The sequence below is a fragment of the Ochotona curzoniae genome, unplaced genomic scaffold, assembly GCF_017591425.1.
Source record: "Ochotona curzoniae isolate NIBS_2020 unplaced genomic scaffold, NIBS_Ocur_1.0 contig_1482, whole genome shotgun sequence".
Taxonomy (NCBI): Eukaryota; Metazoa; Chordata; class Mammalia; order Lagomorpha; family Ochotonidae; genus Ochotona; species Ochotona curzoniae.
This window is the reverse complement of record NW_024465100.1, coordinates 895,302-921,181: the sequence shown is the minus strand read 5'-3', so window position 1 is coordinate 921,181 and position 25,880 is coordinate 895,302. Positions and strand designations below refer to the sequence as shown.

The following is a 25,880-nucleotide window of genomic DNA, read 5'->3' as shown; positions in this document are numbered from 1 at the left end:
GTAAAATGCATGTTGCTTTGGAGAGGAGACAGATTTCTCACTGTTGGAATGGGAAAATAAAGATAAGCAAGAGGATGAGTAAGATGCGTGGTAATTGATTGGAATTGGAGAGATCAGTGGGCTCAACTGGCTATTCCTCCATCTTGCAGTGCCAGTATCCCATGTGGGTCCCAGTTTTGGTGCCATTTGCTCTACTTCCAGTCCAGTTCTCTGTTTATGGCCTGGGAATGCATCAGGGAATGGCCCACATCCTTGGGCCTCTGGCTCTTGGCTTTGGGTCAGCCCAGCTCTGGCCGTTGCAGTCATTTAGGGAGTGAACCAGTGGATGGGAGATCCTATCTGTCTCTCCTTCTCGCTGTGAATCTGCCTTTCCAGTTAAAAAAAAAGTCTTAAAAAATTAAAGGCATCATTGTTAACTCATTTAGGTTAACAGTTATATTATACGTTCTAAATGAATTGCTTCATTTCAAAAACGATTAGAAATTGTAGTCTCAACCTTGGAATTAATACACCTAAAAAGGAATAATGGAAAAGTAGACTGTTTCTTTTACTTTCAGCGTTTGACTTAAAAACTAGTGGTAGAGTTTGTCAGATTTCATCGGTCTCGGGGGTGGATCATACTGTTGAATAGCTTCTAATTTGAGAGAGATTCGAATTGACAGCAAAAATGAAAATCCTTTGACCATGGAATAATGATTGTATTTTGCAGTATTTCTACTTTTACTTATCACCAAATACATGCGGTGTGTTTCTTCCTAGTCGCCATTTCCTAGGGGAAGCACAGTAAGAGTTTTGGTGTAGCTAATGCTTGTAACTGATTCTCAGTTAAACACTTGGTTTGTGGCAGGATTGTTAGCTTGGTCGTTTCCAAGTCATTCTAGGTGACATTAGATGAATGACCATAACAGGCATATAAATGTTTGGGAAAATTCATGTTCTTTTTTTTTCTTCAGATGAAATGAAGGGCTTTGAGTTTAATAATTAGGGGGCTATTTTTCAGAAACCTTGGGGCATTTTTGTAATTGTTATTCCTAGCTTATGGCAGGCATGATTACCACATTGTCTGGGAGAATGATTTAAAATACTTTATTTTGGTGTTGGACTGTGTCATATGTAATTTTGGGTTCAAAAATAGAGTCACATATGATTGAGATTTAATTGGTGGTTTTTCTGAATTGATCCAGCAGTCATTTGCCAAAGTATTCATAGCCTTATCCTAGAAAGACTCCTCAAGTCTCCTTCGTGCTTTTTGGAGTTGTTAACACAAGGTTTCTTCCTTGCTATTTATTGTGTGTTTTCTGATGTTGCATAGACACATCTTAAAAGAGGAGAAGACACTTGGCTTTGATTGTGCTGCTTCAGTGTGCGTTCTGCCGCAGTAGTCCCTAGGTGGGCTCTGAGCTTCTGGTCTCTGGTCAGCCCTCTGGCTAGCAGGGCTGCGCTGCGAGGCAAGGCACCTGTTTTCTATAAAGTCCCAGAGAGTAAATATTCCGTCTTGGCAAGCCTGATAGGGTCCCTGTTGCATGCTTTTCTTTTTTTATTTCTTGGAAACCCTTTAAAAACATGAAAGTATTTGTAGCTGATGGAGCAGCCTGAGTCGGGCATGGTCTGCTTCTTGGCCATTATTGGCTTATCTGCACTGTAGAGAAAGGCCTGTCTGGTGCAGTCTGTTGATAGAAACAAAGGTTCTGGAACGGGTGTTTGTAATTTTTCAGCATTTCAAATGGTCATATGATTTTTCTCAAACTTGTGGGTGAGATGAAGCTTTTTGTTCATGATATGGAAACTCTTTGTTACAAAACTTTTTTTTTATTATTAATTGAGGGACTATACAGTAAATTTCAGTGTAATGTATGCTGTTAGGAATGTTACGAAAAGTGTGCAGCTGTGTATTGTTAAAGTTAGATGTTACCATGGAAAGAAACTTCTTTTCGGTAATATACTGTTGTATTAGGCTAAAGAGTTAAATGTGTGGGCCCAGCACAGTAGCCTAGTGGCTGAAGTCCTCGCCTTGCACCTGCTGGAATCTCATATGGGTGCCGGTTATAATCCCGTCAGCTGCTTCCCATCCAGCTCCCTGCTTGTGGTCTGGGAAAGCAGTCGAGGACGGCCCAATGCTTTGGGACCCTAAACCTGTGTGGGAGACCCTGAAGAGGCTCCTGGCTCCTGGTTTCCAATTGGCGCAGGTTCAGCCGTTGTGACTGCTTAGGGAGTGAATCATTGGACAGAAGATCTTACTCTCTGTCTCCCCTCCTCTCTGTATATCTGACTGTCCAATAAAAATGAAATAAATCTTAAAAAAAAAGAAAAGAATTAAGTGTGAGCCAAACTCGGCTTTGGTTTGTACAGAGGTGTGTGTTCTGAAGGAGCGCACAGAACTGGAAAGGCGCGAAGAGAGGGAGGAGACTGCAGGGGAAGGATTGTAAAAAGCTGTGAAGGGCCTGTGGTTCGTGTAGAACCCATCTGGATTTGTTAACCGGCACTTAGTGAAATTAAGGCTTCTGCCTGCCCTTGGAGCTACAAGACAGGGCCCTAAACAGTATTTTATTCTGGCAGCCTGTGTTTGCTCAGGCAGGCGCTTTAAAGGGGGTTAGGGCCGTCCTAGAGATGTGCCTGCAACAGTTACAGGCTGTGTTAGTGTTTTACTCAAGCATGGTCGGCCAGGGTTGAGTCCCATTGACAAAGCTTTCAAAGGAACCCAGTTGGAGTCTGGCCACAGAGGATCTTTTGTTAGTTTACCACCAGCGTAATTAGCTCCCATCCCTCTTCTCCCAACCTCTGGCAGTTAGAATTTGTTTTCTGTTACTGCAGTTTTTCTTTTTCCTAAATGTCGTTTAAATGGAATCATATAGCATTCAGCCTTAAAAAAAAAAAAAAGTGCCCACCTGAACCATGCAGCCTTTTGAGTATGCTCTTTCTGTTTTACTTTAGGGCAATGAGATAGAGACAAATAAGTAGCAATTTTTCTTCTGCTGGTCCTTTCCCCACACGTATTCAGGAGCTAGGGTTGGATCAGGCCAAATCCAGGAGCCAGAAAACAGAGTAGCTAGGGATTGAACCCTTTGTTCCAGTATGGGATACAAGAATGGCAGGTGGTAACTTAATGTGCTGGGCCACAACACCAGTCCTCATTCATTTTGGTTCGTGTATTGGTAGTTTTTATTGTGTTTGGTGATATTCCATTGTATTGAATGCTTTCTTGTTTTGCAGTTTAACCAGAATCTTTTATTTTGAGTTTTCAGTTTTTGGTGATTACAAATAAAACCATTAATAGCATTCATGTATATAAGTTGACATGGATTAAAAAAATTTTTGAGGGATTTACTTATTTGAAAATCAGTGTGATAGAGTGGGAGAAATTGTGGGTCAGGTCTATTCCTCCTCGGCCGTGATGGCGTAGGCTGGACCAGGCAGAAGCTGGCAGGCATGAAGCTCCATCTGGGTCACCCACATAGATGGCAGGGGCGCCAGTACTTTGACCACCTTCTTGTATTTCATATATACAAAAAATATAAAAAAATGATGTGATGAGCATTGGAATGCTGTCTTGGTAGAACAAGCAATCGGATGTTGCCGATACCAGTGTGTTACTTATGTGCTAATTGCTGCGTGTGTCATAGTTAGGTTTTGTTTGTTTTGAGGATGTGAAGTAGGCTGAGACTTTGCTTTCCCTGTGAACTTTAGAAATATAGAGAGCAGCTTTTAAAGTGGACACTTATTTTTAAAAGATTTATTTTACTTCAAACACTTTTAGAAGAGGAAAGACGTTTCATGCCCTGATTGACTCCCCAAATGGGGTCCAGAGCTGGGAGCTCATAAAGGTGCAGGGGACTAAGGCAGAGGGCCATCATCTCCTGCTTTCCTGGGCCATCAGCAGGCAGCTGGATCAAAGCGGAGCATTCAGGGCTGAACTAGTGCCTGTTTGGGACACTGTTGCCTGCGGTAGAGGATTAGCATTCAGTGCCACTGTGCTGGACCCACATTGGATACATTTTTGAGAGATGGATTATAAAAATTTCTGGTGTGGTCCTATTTTTTTTTTTCAGCCATTTTAACTTAAGGGAAAAGTCTTTGTATTTCAGATTGCTTTAAATCTGTTTTTTTTTGGGCCCGGTGCGATGGCCTAGCAGCTAACGTCCATGCCTTGAACGCACCAGGATCCCATACGGGCCCGGTTCTAATCCCAGCAGCTCTACTTCCCATCCAGCTCCCTGCTTGTGGCCTGGGAAAGCAGTGGAGGACGGCCCAAAGCCTTGGGACTCTGTACATGCACAGGAGACCTGGAGGAAGTTCCTGGCTCCTGGCTTTGAATCTGCTGGGAGAGAATTGGTCTTCTCTGTTATCTTCGGAATTAACTTGAAGTCTAAACATGAAATTCATTTGTGTTTCATATAGCTAAGATACAGCTGAAGGTAATTTTGTATAATTTTTTTTTGTTGTGCCTGCAGTTAAAAAATAAGTACAAGAAAAATTAGATGTACAATTAAGAGTAAAATTAAAATGAGCCTAGGAATTGAAATTAGCATACCACATTGTGTGCCGTTAATGCCTGTACATGTAGCTTTTATGTCGTGGTAGTGCAAATTAATGCCTATCAGTCATAAAGAGGCTGCTACATAATCAAATGAAAAATGAATTCAGGGAGGGTATTCTGCCATTGTAGTTAAGATGCCACTTGGTGTGCCTATTTTGCCTATCTTAATCTTTACTCGTCTTGCAGTTCTAGCTTCCTGCTAATGCATGCCTTGAGTAGGTAGCAGTGAGGCTTAAGTACTTGAGACCTTGCCACCCATGGGGCAGATCTGGGTTGAGTTCAAGGCTCCTGCCTTCAGTATTGCCAGACCCCAACTATCGTGGCTTGTTGAAAGTCAGCCAGTGATACTGGCCCCTGCAGGATTGGGGCAAAGTGCACTTCACTTAAAAGCAGTTGATGTGGAGAGGACAAAGAAAAGACTCAGAAACTATTTTATTGGACAGGTAACTGAAATTCTCATGGCATTACTAAAATAACTTAAGAAAATGAATTCTGCCAGGCCAGTTAGTGAAATAGTAAAGCATATGTTGTTTGGGTGATGGGATGTCCTAGTGTACCCTTCAAGGAAGGCCAGTTGCAAAACAAGTGGAATCAAGAAATGAATGATATGTATCTTTCAGTTTTAAATAAGGGGAAATGTGTAGCAAAGTTTCACAGATACTACTTCAGATTTGTACAGTGAGAGCACAGTGGAGAGAATATTCAGTTTTATTGGAGGGGCTATTTTAGGCTGATGTTTTCTGGCTGAGGAGTTGTTGGCTAGAAGGGTAGTGTTGAAGTGGATAACTTCCAGTTAGTGGGAACACTGTGTGCCTGACTCTTCTGCCTTTGCATATTCAAGGAATAATAAACAGCTTGTAACTGGAGCATAGTACAGCAGTAATTGTATTTATTACAGTGAAGTTCCATTCTCGTTTCAAGGACACAACCTCTGTAATAAGACACAGACACAAGATGACCCGAGCGAGTTGGGTGTTACTAAACATGTGAACATCCACTGTATACTTGCCATTCTGCTGGATTGTTTGAGTGTGGAGATAGGACAGTGAATACAGCAAGGTTCTCTGCAGTGGTGGATCGCTGTGCCTGGAGCAGCGTGTTCACATGCAGAGCACAGTGGGTAAGGTGCTGGGGGAAGGGCACATTTCATACTGCTACTGTTTCATTGTTAGTGCATTTAGATTAGTTCAGTCTGTGTCACCTATCCTTTGTTTGGGAAGGGGAGTTTGGAGAAGTTACTGTAGTTAACACATCCTTCATGACAATAAGAAAGGATTCCCCAGGGCGTCTCTTTATTCATGCAGAGTTCCATTGTGATGCACATTTTCCAAGCAGGAATTTTATTTACTGTAGCCATATCCAGATTGTTGCCTGTCTCTTAATAGATCACTCCTTTTCATTGCCTGTTGTAAAAAAAAAAAGCGGAACCAAAACAATGCTTTCACCGTCTTCTGTTAATCACAGCCTGTTACTAAACTGTGGTACCAGCAGATTGAGGGGAAGCACAGAATATTATAGGTGACTTCTTGTCAATTCTGTTTTTATCTTAGTTCTGTCAGGAAGCAGTTACCTGTTCATTCTGCATCTCCCTCTCCATTTGTAAGTGTGATTGATTAATCAGAATAAGGTAGGACTGAGTCCAGTGTCAGACAGAGGAAGGATGTGTGAATTATGCATGACACCTTCCCTTTTCAGGCTCATTAAAAACAGAACTGTTTCCATTGGCTTTACTTTTAGTGATGGATACAGTTTTAGATTTTTTTCCCATAATAAACTTCATGGCCAGCGTAATGTTTTTGAGGACCTAAGTTTTTTTGGTAATAAATTTTTATTTTTTTTAAAGATTTATTTATTTTTATTGGAAAGTTAGATATACAGAGCGGAAGAGAGACAGAAAGGATCTTCCATCCGATGATTCGCTCTCTTAAGTGATCACATCTGATCGGAGCTGAGCCAATTTGAAGCCGGGAGCCAGGACCTTCCTCCGGGTCTTCCACATGAGTGCAGGGTCCCAAGGCTTTGGGCTTTCCTCTATTGCCATCCCAGGCCAGAAGCAGGGAGCTGGATGGGGTTAAGAACCTCGCCCGAATGGGATCCCTGCGCGCTGCTAGGCCACCGCACTGCCCCCCCCTTTTTTGACTCTTATGGTTGTTATACTTTGAGATTGTCTTGATTTCACACGTAACTCTTACAATTTCTTTTGCTGTCTTATTGCAGTCCAGCTTCTTAATTAACATCCTTTTTATTTACCTTTTCTTTCCAACTTTAGGTGACACTGATTTCTGCATTACTCTATTATGTTATTTTTATGTTATTTTAGCACCCTGGAAACAGAAGGAAAAGCCATGAGGAGGTGTATGTAATTCATTCACATGTTTTTTTTAGAACTCATCATTGGCTTCCTAAACTGTCTGTAGTTCATGTTTTGTTGAATGAGAACAGTACGCATCATTCACGTTTGTCATATTGTAGTTTCCATTCTAGCATGTTTTTAGTCTTGCACGGATACTTCCTTTTGTGTTCTCATCAGTGCTCCTTTGGAATGTCTTAAGTTTTGCCCCTTAACTAACTTCTTTAGTTTCTGTTCCTTAGGACCTTCACATGGGTGGCAGGTCCCCAAGTACTAGGGTCATTGTCCACTTTTCCCAGGTCTTTAGCAGGGAGCTGGGTTGGAAGTGGAACAGCCAGGACACAAACTGGCACCTTATGGGATGCTGGTGTTGCAGGAAGTAGCTTTTTTCCTCTATGCCCCAGCAGCAGCAGCAGCCCTATTCAGTGTTTTTTTAAAAATGTTGATTTTTTTTTCTGCTTCTTTTCATTCTGTGTTAAAGTTGTAATGAACTTCTAACTTAAATGAAAATATATAGTATTTATGGATGAAATTCATTAGATTTTATATGCTGAATCAATGAAAGCATACTAGCAGGTTTCATTGAGAAGTTAAAATTCTGAAATGTTTGGAGGTAGACATTTGGCCTAGCTGCGCACTGAGATCCTCTTGGTGTGCCTGCATTCCGTATCAGAGTGCCTGCGTTCTGCTCCTGACTGCCTTGCTGGCTCCGGGTTCTTACCCCTGGGAGGCAGCTGGTGGCTTCCTGCTGCCTGCCTGTGTGTTGAGTTCTGCGCTCCCTGGCTTCCTCCTGCCTCAGTGGCTCTTGGAGGCATCTAGGGAAATCAAGCACCAGGAAGTAGAGCACTCTTTCCTGTATCTCTGCCTCTCAAATAAATAGAAGAAAAAAAAATTCTAAATTGTCATCAGGTTCTCATTTAAAAAATAGTTCAGTTTCATTTGTTGTACTTAGAGCCTTTGAGTGTCATCCTTGAGGTAACATGACTGGATACACTTTTTAGTGTTGCATAATGGAGGGCTTATGTATTTGCTTTAATAGTGGCATATGAATAATTTTATTAGGAAATTCTTGTTAGGATGACTGATTCATTGGCAAAAAAGTTTTATTTCACTGTGTACAATTCCTTTTTCTTTGAATTCTATGTGATTGATGTATATTGATCTCAGAATAACAGCTTAACTGTGACCATAATCTTACAGTAAAACTATAGCACAGCACATGTACGCCAAAGGAAATATTATGTCTATTGGACATGGGGTTGCTTTCTTGACGAGTCGGCCTTGGTGTGCAGCAGTCCTGCTGGTTTTCGTATCCTGCAGCTTTGCTGTGCTTGATGGAATCTTTGGGTTTTCTATGTATGAGAGCTTGTCACGTGCAGACGGTGACATTTGGGTGCCCTTTATTGCTTTCTCTTATCTGATTACCCTCACTGAGACTTCCAGGTAATATGTTGAATAAAATTTGAATAATCAAAGTTATTATCAGGTCAGATTGGTGTTTATGGAGTTCCCCTTTAGTGAGTTTCCTGATCTCAAGGTTTGTAGCATTTCTTAGCAAGTGCCTCACATATTATGTATTGATTATTTAGTGTGAAACAGTAGGCACAGTAAAAGTTAAATTGTTGTAGCTGCAACTTTTTAAAGTTTTTTTTTTTTTAAGTCAGAGTTAGACAGCTGGGTTAAGTCAAAGCCAGGAGTCACGGACTTTGTCTGGGTCTCCCACACGGATGGCAGCGGCCCCAACACTTGGGCGCTTCTGCTGTGTTTCCCAGGCCATTAGCAGAGAGCTGCATAAGAGGTGGGGCAGCTGGGATAAGATCTGTCATCAATATGGGCATGTGGGTTGCTGGTGTCTTGGGTGATGACCTTTATGCCAGAGTGTTAGTCTCCATTACTGCAGCTTTTTGAACTAATTATTAAAGTGAGATTACTATCATTTTAAATTAGGGTAAGACCAAATAGTGTGTACAGAAACTCAGGACCAAGAAGCTTGTTGATATTTTCTGGAAAGAACAAGTTAGTTACTGTGTTTAGGGAGGGATCAGCAAAGGAAGCTGTACTGGTAACCCTGTGCTCCTGGGATTGCCCTGTTCCCTCTGAGAAGGAAGCCTGTTTGTCAGATTGAGGCTACAATACCAGGCCCTTTTATAAAGAAAATTTCATGCTTTGACAAAAATGTGACAAAACCGACTTGCTCCTTCAAGGTACATCTGGTTGGACTTACATCTTCAGTTCCTTTTAGAGCACCTAGATTGTATTCACCATTGTTACAGCCTTTGCTCTGTGATTTGGAAATCGTTTTTCTGAAAACTCTAAATATCAGGCGTATACCTAGTGATGTTTACCATGTACTAAGAGCTTAGTGTTTAGTTGCACTGAAGAGAACCAATGAAAAGGAATGGTTAATTTTATTTTATTTTATTTAGATTTTTTTAAACTTTTTTTTTAACTTTAAAAAATTATTACCATCTTATGATACAGTTCCATAGTCCCTGGGATTTCTCTTCCCCCATCTCAAAGTCTCGCTCCTCCCATGAGTTTCCCTGTATTGCTACTGTGGTACAGTACTTCACAGGAATAATTAAAGAAACGTTTTTGTTGAAGAACATTAAAATGTGCAGGACCATGCAAAGCCCAAATGTACAGAGCAGTAGGTATTACTCTGTAGGTAAATCATAATTATTTTGTAACATTTTGTCAAAGCATGACATTTTCTTTTTTTTTTTTCCTAAACTATGTTTTTTTCTCTGTTTTTTGTTATCATTTTATGATGTAGTTCCATAGATCCTGGGATTTCCCTTATCGCCTCCCCAATTCCATACCCCCTCATTGGGTTCCCCTATAATATTACTGTTATATAGTTCTTTATAAACAGTCATATGTCCATCTTTGCAGGCATGGATAATGGCAGAGAGTCCTGCATCCTGTTGTCAAGATATAGTAAACAGTGTCATTGGGAGTCCATCTTTTGTCTGGAAGTAGAAATGCATACTGCATACTGCATTGTATCTCTACATCTGGACATGACAGTCTCCATTACACAGTTACTATACATCCCCTTAAATGAAAAGCCACAATACAAAATCAACAACAGGAAGAAAAATAGAAACTTACAAAAAGCATTACATTTTCTTACCATCTTATATAATTATGGAGGGAAACAAAAATAATAAGACCAATACTAGGATTTAGTAACTTAAAATATTGAAATATTGGGAATTGCATTCTTTTCTTTACAAATAGTTATTAGGAGTAGTTTTGAACAGCGTATGCTTTCTCTTACTGTATAATTTACATACAGCAAACAAACCTTGGTGAACTCTCTTCCTTGTTTATATTTGGAGCAACTACTAAAATGTTTCATTTTTGGTATTTTCATTTTTTTTCTGATTTCCCCTCCCCTGGAACATTTCTTTTCCTTCTGCCTTAGCCGCTTTCCTCACTGAGGTTGGGATGCTTCCCTTCACCGAGTCCTCTGGCTGTGTGTCTGGGTCTCTCGAATGGCCAGCAATGTCAGCATTCCTAGAATTGGCTATTTCTTCTGTAATTGCATTTATGTTCCTTTCATATTTTACCTTCAACATCACCTCTCCTTTTCTTCCCTCACTTTTATGTTTCTTTATTTTGTGTAGTTTCTCTCCTTTAATTGTCTAGTTTGTTCAAATGCTGCTTTGATTCTGAGTGGGAAACAAGGAGATGGTCATATAGCCCCACCCCCACACACTGCTGTCTGTGGGAAGCAAGGAGGTGGTAATGTTCACACACACACACACACACACACACACACTGCTGTCTGCATGCAGTCTAACTTATTGATAGCATCCAGTTACTGACAGACTTTGAAAGAAATGACATATTTGACCATCCGTCTTGATGCACATCTGTCACATATGAAATTCTTTCTGTGAATTTATGTTTCCTATTCCACAGTCACAAAAATTTGAACCATGTTGTTAGGACTAGTGTTATTTAGCTAAACTGCTGTAACTGAAATTCACACATACTAGAACTATGCAAAATAGCAATGATCAGTACAAAGTAAGAAGAGGAAGTTAGGAACTCTTAAAAAACCTGATAAAGCTTATTTACAATAATTATTTCTGAATTATTAGAGCCAATCTGTGAATTCAAGAGTTATGAAAAAAATTGAGAAAGTGTGCATCTAGATTTTTAACTTAAGGTGTTTGCCATTGTTAGGTGGTGTGCGTGAAACTTCTAGTTAAGAACCAATTAATTTAGGAGAATAATAGCTGCCCTCCTCCCTCCTCTGTGTAGAAATCCAGAATTGTGGAGTATGGGTGGGAGGATAGTAAAAGGATTTGTAAACAAAGATGAAAAAATTTCCAGGTAGGAATATGCTAACCGTGGATTGAACCAGTAATAATATTTGTACTTTGGGGAGCTGCGATGTTATATCACTGACAGTTCTCTAAAAACCAGTCTTTTATTTTTAAATATCCTAAATAACTAGAGCAGTGAGCAGAGTAATAATTAGCTGAAACATTATTAAAATGTGGGTGCATGCCATGACCTTTGAACATTTGGCACTCAGATTGTCCAAATTAGTGTGTCAAAATCTGTAATGAACATTTTTTTTAAAAAAGATTTGTTTTTATTTGAAATTCAGAGTTAGAGAAAGAGAGGGAGAGAATATGAGAGAATTTCTCATCCACTGGTTTACTTCACAAATGACTGCAACAGCCAGAGCTGGCTGGTCTGAAGCTGGGAGCCGGGAGCTTTCTCTGGGTGTCCCACATTGGTGCAGATGCATTATCAGGGAGCTGGATCAGAAGTGTGGCAGCCAGGAGAAGAACTGGCACACATGTGGGATGCTAGTGTCTCAGGCAGAGGATTAGCCTGCTGGGCCTCTGTGTAATAAAATTCTACCATCAAATTCTTTGGGAATCCCTGGAGTCATTTTCTCTACCAACTTATTCTTCAGATGTGGTATTTGCCTTCTGCCAGCTCTTCTGGGCAAGAAATCTGTCATCTAATCGTTAATATTATTATTATTATTATTATTATTTTTTTTAAAGATTTATTTTTATTGGAAAGGCGGATATACAGAGAGGAGAGACAGAGAGGAAGATCTTCCGACCGATGATTCACTCCCTAAGTGAGCGCAATGGCTGATGCTATGCCGATCCGAAGCCAGGAGCCTCTTCTGGGTCTCTCATGCCAGTGCAGGGTCCCAAAGCTTTGGGCCGTCCTCGACTGCTTTCCCAGGCCACAGGCAGGGAGCTGGAAGGGAAGCGGAGCTGCCGGGATTAGAACCGGCGCCCATATGGGATCCCGGGCATTCAAGGCGAGGACCTTAACCTCTGTGCCACCACGCCGGGTCCTATTATTATTTTTTTAATCGTTAACATTATTAAGAACCATATGCCTTGGAGTTTCTTAGCTGTGGCACAAGGAATTATTTTTCACATGAGAAAATAGATATCTTTTGTTTGCCTTAAAAAAAAAGATTTATTTATTTTTATTGGAAAGGCAGAGTTATAGAGATAGACAGAGAGACAGATCTTCCATCTGCTGGTTCACTCCCCAAATGGCTGCAGTGGTCAGAGTTGGGCCAGTCCAGAGCTGTCAGCCAGCAGCTTTTGCTGAGTCCCATGTAGGTGAGGGACGCAAGGACTCGAGCCATCCTTCACTACAGGATTGGAAGTGGAGCAGCTGCTACATGAACCAGAGCCTGCATGCATTACTGGTGCCATAGACGCAAGCTTAGTGTGCTGCACCACCAAGCCAGCCACAATTTACCCTTTTTTTCTTTTTTAAATAAAAGCTTTTCCCATTGTAGACATAGAGAAAACAGACAAATTATGAAACAAAAACAACACAAAGTTAAGAAGTAATTATGAACTCAGTGATCAATTTGTAGTCATGTAAGGCTCAGTGAAACTGTAAAGTGTTCAGAAATGCAGCATACAATCTAGTTTTGGATTTAAAAGAGAGGCTTCTTAGTGGAACTACTGTTGGAGCTGAATTTTGAAAGAAGGTTGTTTATTTGTAGAGAGAATGCCTTGTGGCAGTGAGGAGTGTGCAAGCTGGGAGGACCTAGCACATGTAAATAAGTGGAAGTCTGTAAATGGAGTCTCAAGAGATGGGTAGAAGCCAGAGAGTAAAACATTAAGGGTTAGGCCAGTGATTTTGCCCCTAACTCTGAATGCTTAGACAAGGGATTTATTACACGAACGATAATTGTTACAGCTTGTGGAGGGTTTCTAAGTACTTTGCATACATTTACTGCTTTAATCCCAGCAACTGTAGGAGGTAAGTTTATCTTTGATCCTTGTGCTATAGGCGGAGAATTTGAGGGACAGAAAAGTTAATTACTTTGCCAAAGTCACCTGTCTGGGAAGGGACAGAGCTGGGCAGCCCGGCTCCAGAGCCTGCACTGTGGGTCACTCTGCTCTTGTTCTCTTTCACAGTGTGAGTTTCCACACTTGTCCTTGTCATCATGCAGCTGACAGTTGTACATTTATAACAAAACGACACTGCTCCAACACAGTGTTTCCCCAAATATATTGTATCACTAGGAGATCTACGGATATACACCATTTATTTTAATTGCTGTGTGTTTAGGTTGACGGATTGTTATCTGCCTGCATTGAGGGCGCTGTTTTCTGTCTGGAGAGCTGAAGTCACTCTCAGTGCCTGCTCTTCCTTCATCTCTGTTGACCACATATATCATTTTCTGCATGCTGTCACCGTACCAGTGATGTCATAATTTCTTCAGGGCTTAACTGAAGTAGCATTGTAACTGTTTTCCTCTGGCCTGCCAGATTTACAATATAGTTTTTTTTTTTTTTAAAGGATTTATTTATTTTTATTAGAAAGGCAGATTTACAGAGAACAAGAAAGACAGAAAGATCTTTCATCCATTGGTTCACTCCACAGGTGGCCAGTCAGAGCTGAGCTGGTCTGAAGCCAGGAGCTACTTCTGGGTACCCCATGCGGGTGCAGGGTCCCAAGGCCCATCGTTGACTGCTTTCCCAGGCCACAAGCAAGGAGCTGGGTGGGAAGTAGAGCAGCTGGGACACAATCGGCATCCACATGTGATCCCAACACCTGCAAGGCGAGGACTTTAGTCACTAGGTTACCGTGCCGGGTCCATACAGTATAGTTTTGATACCTGTGTGTGTTCATAACATAGAAGGAATATTATTATTTTCTGAAGATTTTCCAAAATAATGTCAACTATTGAGTGATCTTTGTTGTTGGAATTTAGTCTCTAAAGCCCACTGTGTCCCTGACTTTTGGAATGGGGTGGTTACTCTTGTACGTGATGATTACAGTGCCCACAGGGACCCAGTCCAGTCTGTTCTTCAAGAGAAAAGTTGGAATTCTCACCTCCCCACCTTTTTTTTAATCTTTCAGTAATCTGATTTAAATTTACAGAGTTGTACAGTTGTTACCACAGTTCCATTTTAGAACATTTCCATTATCCCAAAGAGAAACTTAGGCAAATTCCTGTGGCCTACTCTATGCAGCCGCTAATTTATTTTATGTGTCTATATATTTGCCTTCTCCTGAATTGTTCACATAAATGGAATCACAATATGTAGTATTGGTTCTTGCTTTTTTTGTCTTGAGCACAGTGTTTTTGAGTTATCCTGTGTTGTTACATGTATCAGTAAATCATTTTTTTATTGCTGAATTGTGTTCTGTTATATAGATACCAAGTTTTGTTTTGTGTATTAGTTAATGAATAGTTAGGTTTTTCCTGCTTTTTGGCTATTATGAGTAATTCTCATACATTTTTATTGTCAGGTTTTTGTATGAATATAAAATTTTATGTCTCTTTAGTAGGGTAAAGTTAATGGGTTATCTAATAAATTTATAGATAACATTTTTAGGAAGAGTAAGTTTTTTTAGAGTGTGCCATTTTTCATTCCTGCTTCTCTGCATCCTTACCAATACTATAAATATGTTTTTAAAAATTATTAAGTCGTTCTTATTACTATTTAAGTGGTACTTTCTGTGATTTGCACTTACCTAGTTACTAAGATTTTGACCCCATTTATTGCTTGTTATTTCACTTTCTTAATGGACTTTAAATTTTGATATAGTTTTTTTCCTTCTATATTAATTGTTATATCTAAGAAATCTTTACTTGGGGGCAGATATTATGGCAGGTAGATTAAGTTGCTGCCTTTGAGGCTGCCATTCTATAGCTGATATCAGTTCGAGATCCAGCTGCCCTGCTTCCAGTCTAGCCCTCTGCCCATGCTCCTGGCAGAGCAAAGGAAGATGTCCTGTGAACTTGGTCCATGCCACCTACATGGGAGGAGCAGGTGGAGATCCAGGTTCTTGGCTTCCACTGGCCCAGCACCCATTGTTGTGGCTGTTTGGGAACTGAACCAGTGGCTGCAAGATCACCTTCTCACTGTGTGTCACTGTTGTTCAAGAGTCTTTATTTAACCAAGAGTCACAACGATTTTCTTCTAGATGTTTAAATTTATGTATATAATTCATTTTGAGTTAATTGTTTATTATAGATTGTTGTAGTGGTATGGTTGGAAAGGTTTTAAAAAATGTTTGTTGATGGATTTGAAGGAGTTGTGTGTGTAGGGGTTGGGGGTGGTTGGAGCACAGGAATAAGAGAACTCTCTTATTGGTTCATTTTTGCGAGTGTCCACAACAGTCAGTGCTGAACCAAGCTGAAGCCAGAAGTCAGAAACTCTGTCTTGGTCTTCCACATGTTTGGCAGAAGCTCAAGTACTTGGGCCATCTGCTGCAGTCTTCCCAGGAGAGTAGCTGGGACTCAAACCAGCACTCTGGTAAAGATGCCAGATGACAAGTGGCATTTTTTTTTTTTTTACTTTTTTTTATTATTAATTACATTGCATTATGTGACACAGTGTTATGGGCACTGGGATTCCCCCACCCCTCCCAGAACCCTCTCCCCATGGTGGATTTCTCCACCTTGCTGCGTTACCACAGTTCAAATTCAGTTGAGGTTCTTTCATTGGAAATATTTACCAAGCATAAAGTCCAGCGTCTTATTATCCTAGTGGGTTCAACGATTTCTTGGTGAGACCATCTCTGGTCTGAAGGTAAAGCCAGAAAGTATCATTCCAATCAATTAAAAGCCCGGACATAACATCAACAACCATTTACAACCTTATGGCATTAATTGACATGGTATTGATTGAGACAAATGGCATTTTAATCCACTGTGCCAAACCCTGTCCCTTGGATGCAATTTGGAGGGTGGGGCAGAAGCAGTATGGTTATTCACTGAGAGAAAAATCTTTCCTATTTATTTCTGCAGAAACTCAGCTGATTATAAATGGTTAAGATGCTGCTTACATTGACCTCATTGGAGATGAGAGTACCAGGTTTGAGTCCTGGCCTTGCTTCTGAGTCCAGTTTGGGAAATGGGCATTCTAGGAGGCAGCAGGTGATGATATGATGGCTTAAGTTTTTGACCTGAAGTAGATGTTGGGCACAGCCACAGTCTTGACTCTTGCAGACTATTGGGGAGTGAGCAACTGCATGGAAAGATCTGTTTTTGTCTCTCTCTGCCTTCATAAATAAATGAAAGTTTAAAAAAAGTATTTGAGATTACATGCATGATAAAGAATTTTGTCTAGAATGCATAGTAAATGCTTGCAAACCAATACGATGGTGATTAACAGAACTTTAAAAAATGGGCAAAAGATCTGAATAGACATTTCACCATTTATACAAATGGCCAATCAGCACCCAGAAATATGTTCACCATCTGCTAGGCAAATACAATTCTAAACTACAATAAGATAACCGCTTTACACAAGCAAGAATGACTAATTTATTTTTGAAAGACCATCTACAGTTTTTTCTAATTCTTAAAGATTTCTTCCTTTGTTCTTGGGTTTTACATATGTAAATTTATTCATTTGCAAGGCAGTTACTAGAGAGAGGAAGAGAGAAACAGAGAAAGATCTTTGAAAGTAAATCAGCTGATTTACTTTCCAGAGGGTGACTGTGGCTGTGGCTGGGACAGGCTGAGGGCAGGAGCTTCATCCAGGTTTTGCCTGTGTGCTAGGGGTCCAAGGATTTGGGCCACCTCCTGCTGTTTTCCACGATGCAGTAACAGGAGGCTCGGACTGGAACCATATGAGATGCTGGTGTTGCTGATGGCAGCGTAACTCATTACACCATAACGCCGACCCCCATTGGAATATATTTTTAAAAGGGATTTCAAAGTTCTGTTTACTGAGTTCACATACAGGTTGCACTTCACTGTTCTTTCAGGTACTTAATAAAATTTTAGTACATCTAGACATGTTAGGTAATACAGTCATAGGTTCTGTCCTCTCCCCATCTCCCCAGCCTTGCTGTTGTCGCTTTTGTTGTTAATCTGTTTAGTGACTTGCTTAGACTGATTCTGCTATATATTTCTTCTTCTAGAGTTGCCTGTGATGTCATTGCTCAACCCTGCCCTCCCCTTACCTTCTTTTCAAATGCTTGAATGTCTGACTTTCTACCAGTGCATCGTTGTATCTTAATAGTCAGTCAATGAGTAGAAGTTGTTCCTGACCATCCTAAGCCAGTATAACTGTTCCAACATCTTCCTTTGAATCTGTAGTTTGAGGATTGTGTGAAATTTTAGGCAGTTTCATGTTTACTTCATGGTCTGCCAGAGCGAGCTTGAAAGTTTCCCCAATGTCTCCTGAGAAGGAGCGGCCTTGTGTATGCACACAACTTTCCTGACCCCCAAGGCTGGAGGCCCTCTTTGGTTCTCCTTGGCTGTCTTCCTTCTAGGTTCTTGCTGATGAGTTTCTGGCTCATCTGATTTTGTTGGGTACCCCTAGTCAGTATCACTGCCTGGGTTAATAGTTATCCTGGTTGTATTTATCCTTGGTTTTGATAGCTTGCTGGGCATAGAGTTTTCCATGACTTGTTCGAAGCCTGTCTTGCAGAACAAGGTGGCTGCCAGTACTTAGGGTTTGCTTCATCTGCCCAGAGTGGAACAAATCCTGCATGTGGGCATGGATGCAAGTAACACCTAGGTAAAATTCCGGAGTTCTTACTTGATTGTAGAATTTTCATGTCTAAATGCTCATTTGCTGTATGCTTTTCATCAATTTTCAGACTATTTTTTTAAAATGATTTTGCCCTGCTTATCAGTACATTTAGAAAGCAGATTATTCTGCACTTCGAAGAGCCAGTTTGCTAGCCATGGTCTTCGAATTGTTTTTGCCTTTGGCACACATTTCTATACACTGTAGCTAATTTTTCTAGCTATTCCAGAATACAAGTCTGTCACTTTAAAAGTTTAAAAAGTCTTCAAGAGCCTTCTTGTTGTTCTAGAATAAAAACCAAATATTCTCACAGGGCTCAACATCCCTTGCTGTATTATAGTTTTATATGACTTTAATCATCCCCTTCTCCTTCTGGACGTATCTAATCATAATCCTCACATTGGGAGCTCTGACTTGGAAGTAGACTTTAGAATCACAAAGATGTAGGTTTGATTTTCTGTTCTTCATGTAAGTATGCATTATGTAAGCTTGTAACTTTTAATGAGATTATTTGGCTGAATTTTATCATCTGAAATGGGATGGCCATTTCATAAGGTTGCTAGAAGACTCGAGTGAAATGATCCGTATAAGGCCATTACAATAGTACTTTGTATCCAGAAGGCAGACTTAAACTTACTTTCTACCCTTTTTAAAATGAACGATTTTTTGTAAAAATTTATTTATTTATTTTTATTGGAAAGTCAGATATACAGAAAGGGGGAGAGTCAGAGAGGAAGATCTACCATCCAGTGATTCACTCCCCAATGGCTGCAATAGCTGGAGCTGTGCTGTCCGAAGACAGGAGCCAGGAGCTTTTTGCGGGTCTCCCACGTGGGCGCAGGGTCCCAAGGCTTTGGGCCATCCTTGACTGCTTTCCCAGGCTGCAAGCAGGGAGTTGAATGGGAAGTGGGGCTGCTGGGATTAGAACCAGTGCCCACATGGGATCCCAGCGTGTTCAAGGTAAGGACTTTAGCCATTAAGACTTCCATGCTGGGCCTTTATTTTCCACCTTATAGTTTTCCACTGCTTCTTTGAGTAAGCAGTTCATATGAAACAGTGGAAATATTAGTATATGAACATGAGATCCTTCCAGTATCACCATTAGACCAATTACTCAAGTTATTTGTGAATTGCAACTGAGCTTCAACACATTGACTACCTCATATGTTGTTCATAGAAACATTAACTTTTAAAATATATAATTTTAATGGCATGTAACACATTCAAAGTTTACTTATTGTATCATGGAAAAAGTTTCTTTTTTACTTCTGTAATGACACTATCCTATTGTGAAACAAATTTCAAAACTCAAATTACAGGTAAAAGCAGGTGTAGTTTAGTAAATTCATTCGTAGTCTAGCCATGGCATAATTAAGATGTTTATAATTAATATAGTGTTATTATGTAATTTGGTGTTCCATGAATTTTGTCCCTGCTCGTTGTCTTTATCGTTTTCACTGCCATGTCAGTTCATGATCAAGTAGTTACTTTACATTTTATTCTCCTCCAGTTTACATTGGTTCTGCATCCTTCTTTTGACGTCAAGGACCAACATTGCTGTTGTCAAAGATAGTTGTTTGCAAATGTCCCTCAATTTGAGTTTCTTTGGTTGTTTCCCTTGTGTTTTTGGCAGAAATGTTATACAAGAAAAACTGTAAAAGATGGTGTATCCTTTTCAGCGTATCACACTGAGGTATAAAATGACAAATTTATTCCTTTATTGGCAAGGCTAACTTAGATGGTTTGGTTAAGGATTGTCCAACTTTATTTTTTCTAGGATAGTCATTTTCTAGCTTGTTCTTAATGAGTAGTATGTGAAAAGGCACACATGATGAGATGCTTAAGTTTATTTTCCTCCTAGCACACTTTGGTCCTGTGGTTTTGATATCCTTAAAGCTTCACATTTTTTAGGGGGGTTTTGTTTTTTTAAAAAACTAATAGTGATAATTGTGACATTTCTGATTTTGTTCTTATTTTGTGGCTTTCTTTTTATAATTTCTAGGTTCATGTACTGGACAGACTGGGGAGAGGTGCCAAAGATAGAACGTGCTGGAATGGATGGTTCAAATCGCTTTGTTATAGTAAACACTGAAATTTACTGGCCAAATGGATTGACTTTGGATTATGAAGAACGAAAACTTTATTGGGCAGATGCAAAGCTTAATTTCATCCACAAATCAAATCTGGATGGAACAAATCGGTAAGAATGCCTTAAAACTCTTTCTTAACTGTAAGAAGACTGTGATGGCTTGTTACATTAAGCAAAGTTAGTTTTCTTAAAACTTTGTGTATTTTTGGTCTTCAAAGAGGATGAAGAGACTTAACTTTTTTTTTTTTAAATTAATCTCTCATCCATGTATGTATAATTGAGAACTTATGGACTGTATTTGCTCCTTCCTTTTCTCGAACTAACTTAGTTATTTGGTGGTATTTAGTCAGAAAATGTAAGAGAGAAATGATTCATCATATGTAATTGAGGCATCATTTAGGTTATGAACAGATTTGTTGTCAAACTATAGAGGGTAAATGTAGTGGACTGATAACGTGCAAAGTGTTAGAAGAAAAGAATGGGGCGGGGGGGAAATAAAGTAAGTAAAAGTGAATGAACAGATGTTTTAAATCATTTCTTCCAAATACCTTCTTTTCTCTTGTCAAGTTTATCATTGGCTTACAGGATTGGATTACATTGGATTACAGGGTGGCATCATTTTACCCAGGAGAGTTTTGTGTTTTCCTTTTGTCATCCATGCATTGGTTATTCAGTGGTGTGTTTTTTGATTCCATGGTGCTGTAATTTTGTTGTTGTTGTTCTAGTTCATACTGGCTGGTGATTTTATTTCGTGGCTTCTCATTTAAAGGAATGTATAGTGATGGAGTAATAGAGACTACCATATCCAGATGTGGGGATACAATGCAACATGCATCCATGTTTCCAAATCAAAGATGGCCTCCCAATGAAATCCTTGGTCATATCTAGACAGTGGGATGCTGAACTGTCTGACGTTGTCTGTAGCAGCAATATCGGGCACACCTAAATAACAGAATGATGGAATCATAACTTCTTATGAAGGACTATGTTATTACAGCAACATGGAGAGAATCAGTTGGGGGGTGATGTTTAGAGGCGGGTGGAATACCAGTCTCTATGAAATTGTACCATAAAATTAAAAATAAAAATATAACAACAATAACAACAGCATAAATAAATAAATGAAGGAAGGAGGGAAGGTATGTATCAAGAATTCTGTCTACAGGAAACCTTTGAAAGTGAGGGGAAAATTAGGATATTCCTGCAAGGGCTGGTATTGGATATATTTGGTTAAGTTGCTAGTCGCTGGCACAAGTCCTGACTGTTTCTCTTCAAATCAGCTCCCTGCTAATGCAGAGAAAGGCAGTGGAAGAAAAGCCCAAGTGCTTGTGTCCCTGTCCGTCACGTGGGAGTTCAGGATATGGTTCTCAGTCCTGACTTTGGTCTGGCCCAGCCAGGCCTGGCTGGTGCAGCCATTTGGGGAGTGAACCAATAGATGGAAGAGCAATTCTCTGTGTCTCTCATTCTACCTTTCTAGGCAGCCAGCCAGTCTTAAATAATATTCCCAGATAAAAAACTGACGGGAATTTTCACAATTGGTACCCATTTTTCTTTGGCCAGAGGGAGCATTGTTAAGGTGCACAAAGACTTTGGGGAGCTGCTATGAGTGTTATTGAAGATGCTCAGTGGCTTGGGTTGATAAATGCTGTTTGTATTTATTGCAGAGTTCTTCATCATTTCATATTCTGACTCAGTTATCCCTTCTGACCTCAAGGCTATGACTGAGTGCCAATCAGTTTTATTAAATATTAATCTGAATACTATTGATTGTCTTTTGAACTGTAACCATTGTAAAAGCAAAAAGCAGTTTCTCCATTTCTTGATAATTTGAGACTTTCCTGTGTTTCTATATATTTATATGTAAAAATATATGCAACCAAGATTAATATCTAATAAAAGACTAGAAACACACACTTTTTAGAATTTTAGTTTTAACTGAAAAAGTGAAAGTTTGATGGTGCTTTAAAAAGTGTGGAAATGGAATAAGAAGTTACATTTACTTATTAAAAAATAAGGTTTATTTAAAGGGCAGAATTACTGAGAGAGACAAAGTGATCTTCCTTATCAGCTGATTCATTCTCACAGTGGCCAGGGCTAAATCAGGCTGAGTCAAGAGCCAGGAATTTTTCCCGGCCTCCCACATGGAGTTCAAACACTTGGGTCATCCTTTGCTGCTTTCCCAGATGCATTAACAAGAAGCTGGGTCAAAAGGTGGAGTAGGTCTGGATCAGTGGCTAAATCATTTCCTTGCATATGCCAGAATCTGGGCACTAATTTATTACCTAGCTGCTCCACCACCTTCCTCCCAGTTCCCTGCTTGTGGCCTGGGAAAGCAGAAGAGGACAGCCTAAAGCCTTGGGGTCCTACACCTGCCTGGGGTACCCAGAAGAAGCCCTTGGCTACTTGGGGAGTGAACCAGCGGACAGAAAATCTTTCTGTTTTTTCCACTGAAAATAAATCTTTAAAAAGAAAAAAAAAAGGTGATCCAGCTGCGACTTGAAGTGGTACTCACTTAGGATGCCACGTGAGCCAAACCTGCTATACGACAACACTGGCCCCGTGATGCATTAAATTTGAAATTAGAGCACATGGGGTGTCTTCAGAAAATTGAAACTGTGCATAGGTTGCAAACTTTTTGTGCCAAAGAAAACAACTTTTACATTATTTTCCATTAACTTTCTGAAGAGCTCCTGTACGCATAGGTACCTATGAAAAAAATCTAAGTAATACATTTATCATTATTTTTTAAAGATTTATTGTTTTTATTGCAAAGCCAGAAAGGAGGAGAGACAGAGGAAGATCTTCCATCTGATGATTCACTCCCCAAGTGACCGCCATGGCTGGTGCTGTACCTATCCAAAGACAGGAGCCTGGAGCTCTTCTGGGTCTCCCACGTGGGTGCAGGATCCCAAGGCTTTGGGCCATCCTCCGCTGCTTTCCCAGGCCACAAGCTGGATGGGTAGTGGAGCTGCCAGGATTAGAACTGGTGCCCATATGGGACCCTGGTGCATTCAAGGCAAGGATTTTAGCTGCTAGGCCACCACGCCGGGCCCATAAATTTTTCTGAAATGATTTACAGGCCTTTAGACTTCCCTGTTAATACTTGTTTACTTGGCGTTTGTCCTGTCCCTAATGATCCTAAGTAAGGGCAGCTCAGCCATTCTTACCTGGCAACCAACCAGATATGTAAGACACTTTTCAGACTTTTTTCTATTTAAAAATTGGTTGATTTGTCTTGTGAATTCTGAGAGTTTAAAGTGTTTTCTAGATGGAAGTTCTTCACTGGACGTATGATTTGGGAATACCATTTTGATCTGTGCTTGTGCTTTTTGATTTTCTGGAAAGTGTCTTTTAAAACACAAGAGCTTTTTGTTTTTATAAACTACAGAGAGACACACAAAAACAGGGTCAGTCAGTCAGAGATCATCCAGTCTCTGCGACTGGATCAGGCCAAAGCAGGGAGCCAGGAGCTTAGTCTGATTCTCCCATGTGGTCGCTGGAGTCAGTTACTTAAACCATCACCGCTGCTTCTCATATTCTGTGTGAACAGGAACTTGGAGTTGCACTGGAGCTGAAGCGAGTCATTTGGGTAAGGGAGGTGAATGTCCCAAGTGGAGTTTTAGTTGTTGTTCCAAGTCATTGTGTTCAAGATTTTTATATTTTTTTAAAGACATGGAAGGAATCAGGAGAGGGGATCTCCGTCTACTGGTTAACTTCCGCAGTGGCTTGAACTGCATCTGGGTGTGGGCCCAAGCACCTGGGCCATTGTGCACCCCCTTCCCAGGAGCATTGAAGGAACTAGATCAGGAGTAGAGCAGCTGAGACTTGAACTGGTACTCATATGGGATGCTGGCATTGCAGTGGTGGCTTAATCGGCTGCTCTGCAACACTAGTCCCAAGGCTTTTATTTTTAACAGGCAAACCAGGAGCATTGTATGATTTGGTGAGGGAAGATGGAGGGATGGTGGATAAGGTGGGAGGGTTGGGTCAGTGTATTCTAGCAACACTCCAAAGAGAGGCTGTTATCCCGTCCTCACGTGTTCCCTTAAGGGATACCTTTTTATTAAGCTTTTAATTTTTGTGTCCAGCCTTTACCAGTTTTTTTTTTTCTTTCTGATTAATGTGTGGCATGATGTCTTCAGGTCTGAAAATTTTGAAGACTAGCATCACAGTTGCAGTAGCTTCTGGAAGTTACTGTCCTATTCTTCCATCACTAAAGACCTGGGAAGAGGGCCTGGTATAATGACATAGCTTGTTAAGCTCTTGCCTGTAATACCAGCATTCAGTGTGGGTGATGTTCGTGTCCTGACTGCTTGACTTTCCATCCATCTCCCTGCTAATGTGCCTGTTGTTACCCCTTTAGCCTGTTCAATCAACCTTGTCATGGTTCAAGTGTAAGAAATAGTGGCAGAAATTCAAGTCTTTCATAAAAGAATAGATAATTGAAGAAATACAGTTAACATTTAATAATGAATTAGTTTTAGTTTCTTCTTCTATTCAGTGCCACAAGTGGAAATTATTTCCTCACGTAAGAATAATGGAGCTTGTAACCATGAATGATTATTGGATTCTGCTGAGTGCTTTTTCTTAATATTTGCGAATGATCATGTGATTTTCTTTTATGGATGCAGTTACTTCCATTAATTGGTGTTTACTTATGCACTTCAGTCTTACATTTAGGAGATAAATTCTACTTCATTTTTGTTAATAGTTCTTTTTAAATGTTGTGAGATTCTCTTTGCTAACACTGGTGGAGTTTTTACACCTGTTCATAAGAGAGATTGATGTATTTATAACATCTTTGTTTGGCTGTGGTATTAGTGTGATAGCCTCATAGGTTTTGCTGTGAAGTGCTTGCTTTTCTATTTTCTGGAAAAGTATGTGACAGATACTACTTCTCATGGAAATATTTGGCAGGATGCACCACAAAGCCATTTGGAGGTGGAGATGTCTGATTTGGGAGATTTTTAATTGCAAATTTAATTTCTTTGTTTTGGGGCCTGTCCAGGTTTTTATTTCCTTTTGAGCCAGTGTTGGATATTATTTTCTTGTAATATTTCCGTTTCTGATCTGTTACTTGATTTGCTGACATAAGGGTTTTTGTTATATTTATTGTAATTCTTTGAAGTTTCTGTAAAGTTGATGGTACTGTCTCTTTTCCTCATAATTTCACTCATGTTTTCGTAGTTTATGCTTTTCCTAGTTTTTCTTTTTAACTCTATCTTCTTTAGGGCAAGTTAAAAAATCTTTTCAAAGTATCCGTTTTTGGTCTTAACCAATTCCCCTCTCCCTTACATTATTTGTTTTATATTTCATTGATTTTCACCCCCATCCCCCGGTGATTTTGTTGTTGTTTTGGTTGTTGTTGTTTAAATCTCATTTATTCTTGTTCTAGTGCAGTGGGTTAGACCATCACTTTGGGACATTGCATTGCAGATAGGGCTTTCTGCTTCTGCTCCAGGCAGCTCCCTTCACCCTGGGAAGCAGCAGGTGAGCGCTCAAGTGCTTGGGCCTCTACCACTTGCTCCTGGCTTCAGCCTGGCCGAGTTTTTGCTCACTCTTGCTCTCTGCCTTTCAAAAAATTAAATGCAAACAAGCTTAGCAATTTGAAAGGACGTTGATTTGAGATTTCAAAATTTGAAAAGTTCAAAGGTTGAGAACTAACCTGTTTTTAGAAACATAGGCATTTGCATTCTATAAGTGTCTGTAATTGCTATGTTGCCTTACAACCCATCCATTTTTTCTTTTAGCTCAAAATATTTTTAAAAATTTCTTGTGATTTCTTCTTTCATCTTATTACTTACTTATTGGGAAAGAATGGTAAAAATCTGGGATTTAGAAAAAAATTGATTTCCCAAATTTTCATCTGCTATTGATTTGTTAATTAATTCCATC

The 25,880-nt window shown here is 40.0% G+C and overlaps 1 protein-coding gene across 1 annotated transcript in view; it reads left to right on the top strand.

Annotated features, from left to right (window-relative positions):
• Nucleotides 1-25,880, top strand: part of LRP6 (LDL receptor related protein 6) — a 111,282-nt gene that overhangs the window by 27,778 nt on the left and 57,624 nt on the right. The window contains exon 4 of the mRNA XM_040966960.1: nucleotides 19,899-20,096. Coding sequence (XP_040822894.1) covers nucleotides 19,899-20,096 — 198 coding nt within the window. The remainder of the gene's footprint in view (nucleotides 1-19,898; nucleotides 20,097-25,880) is intronic.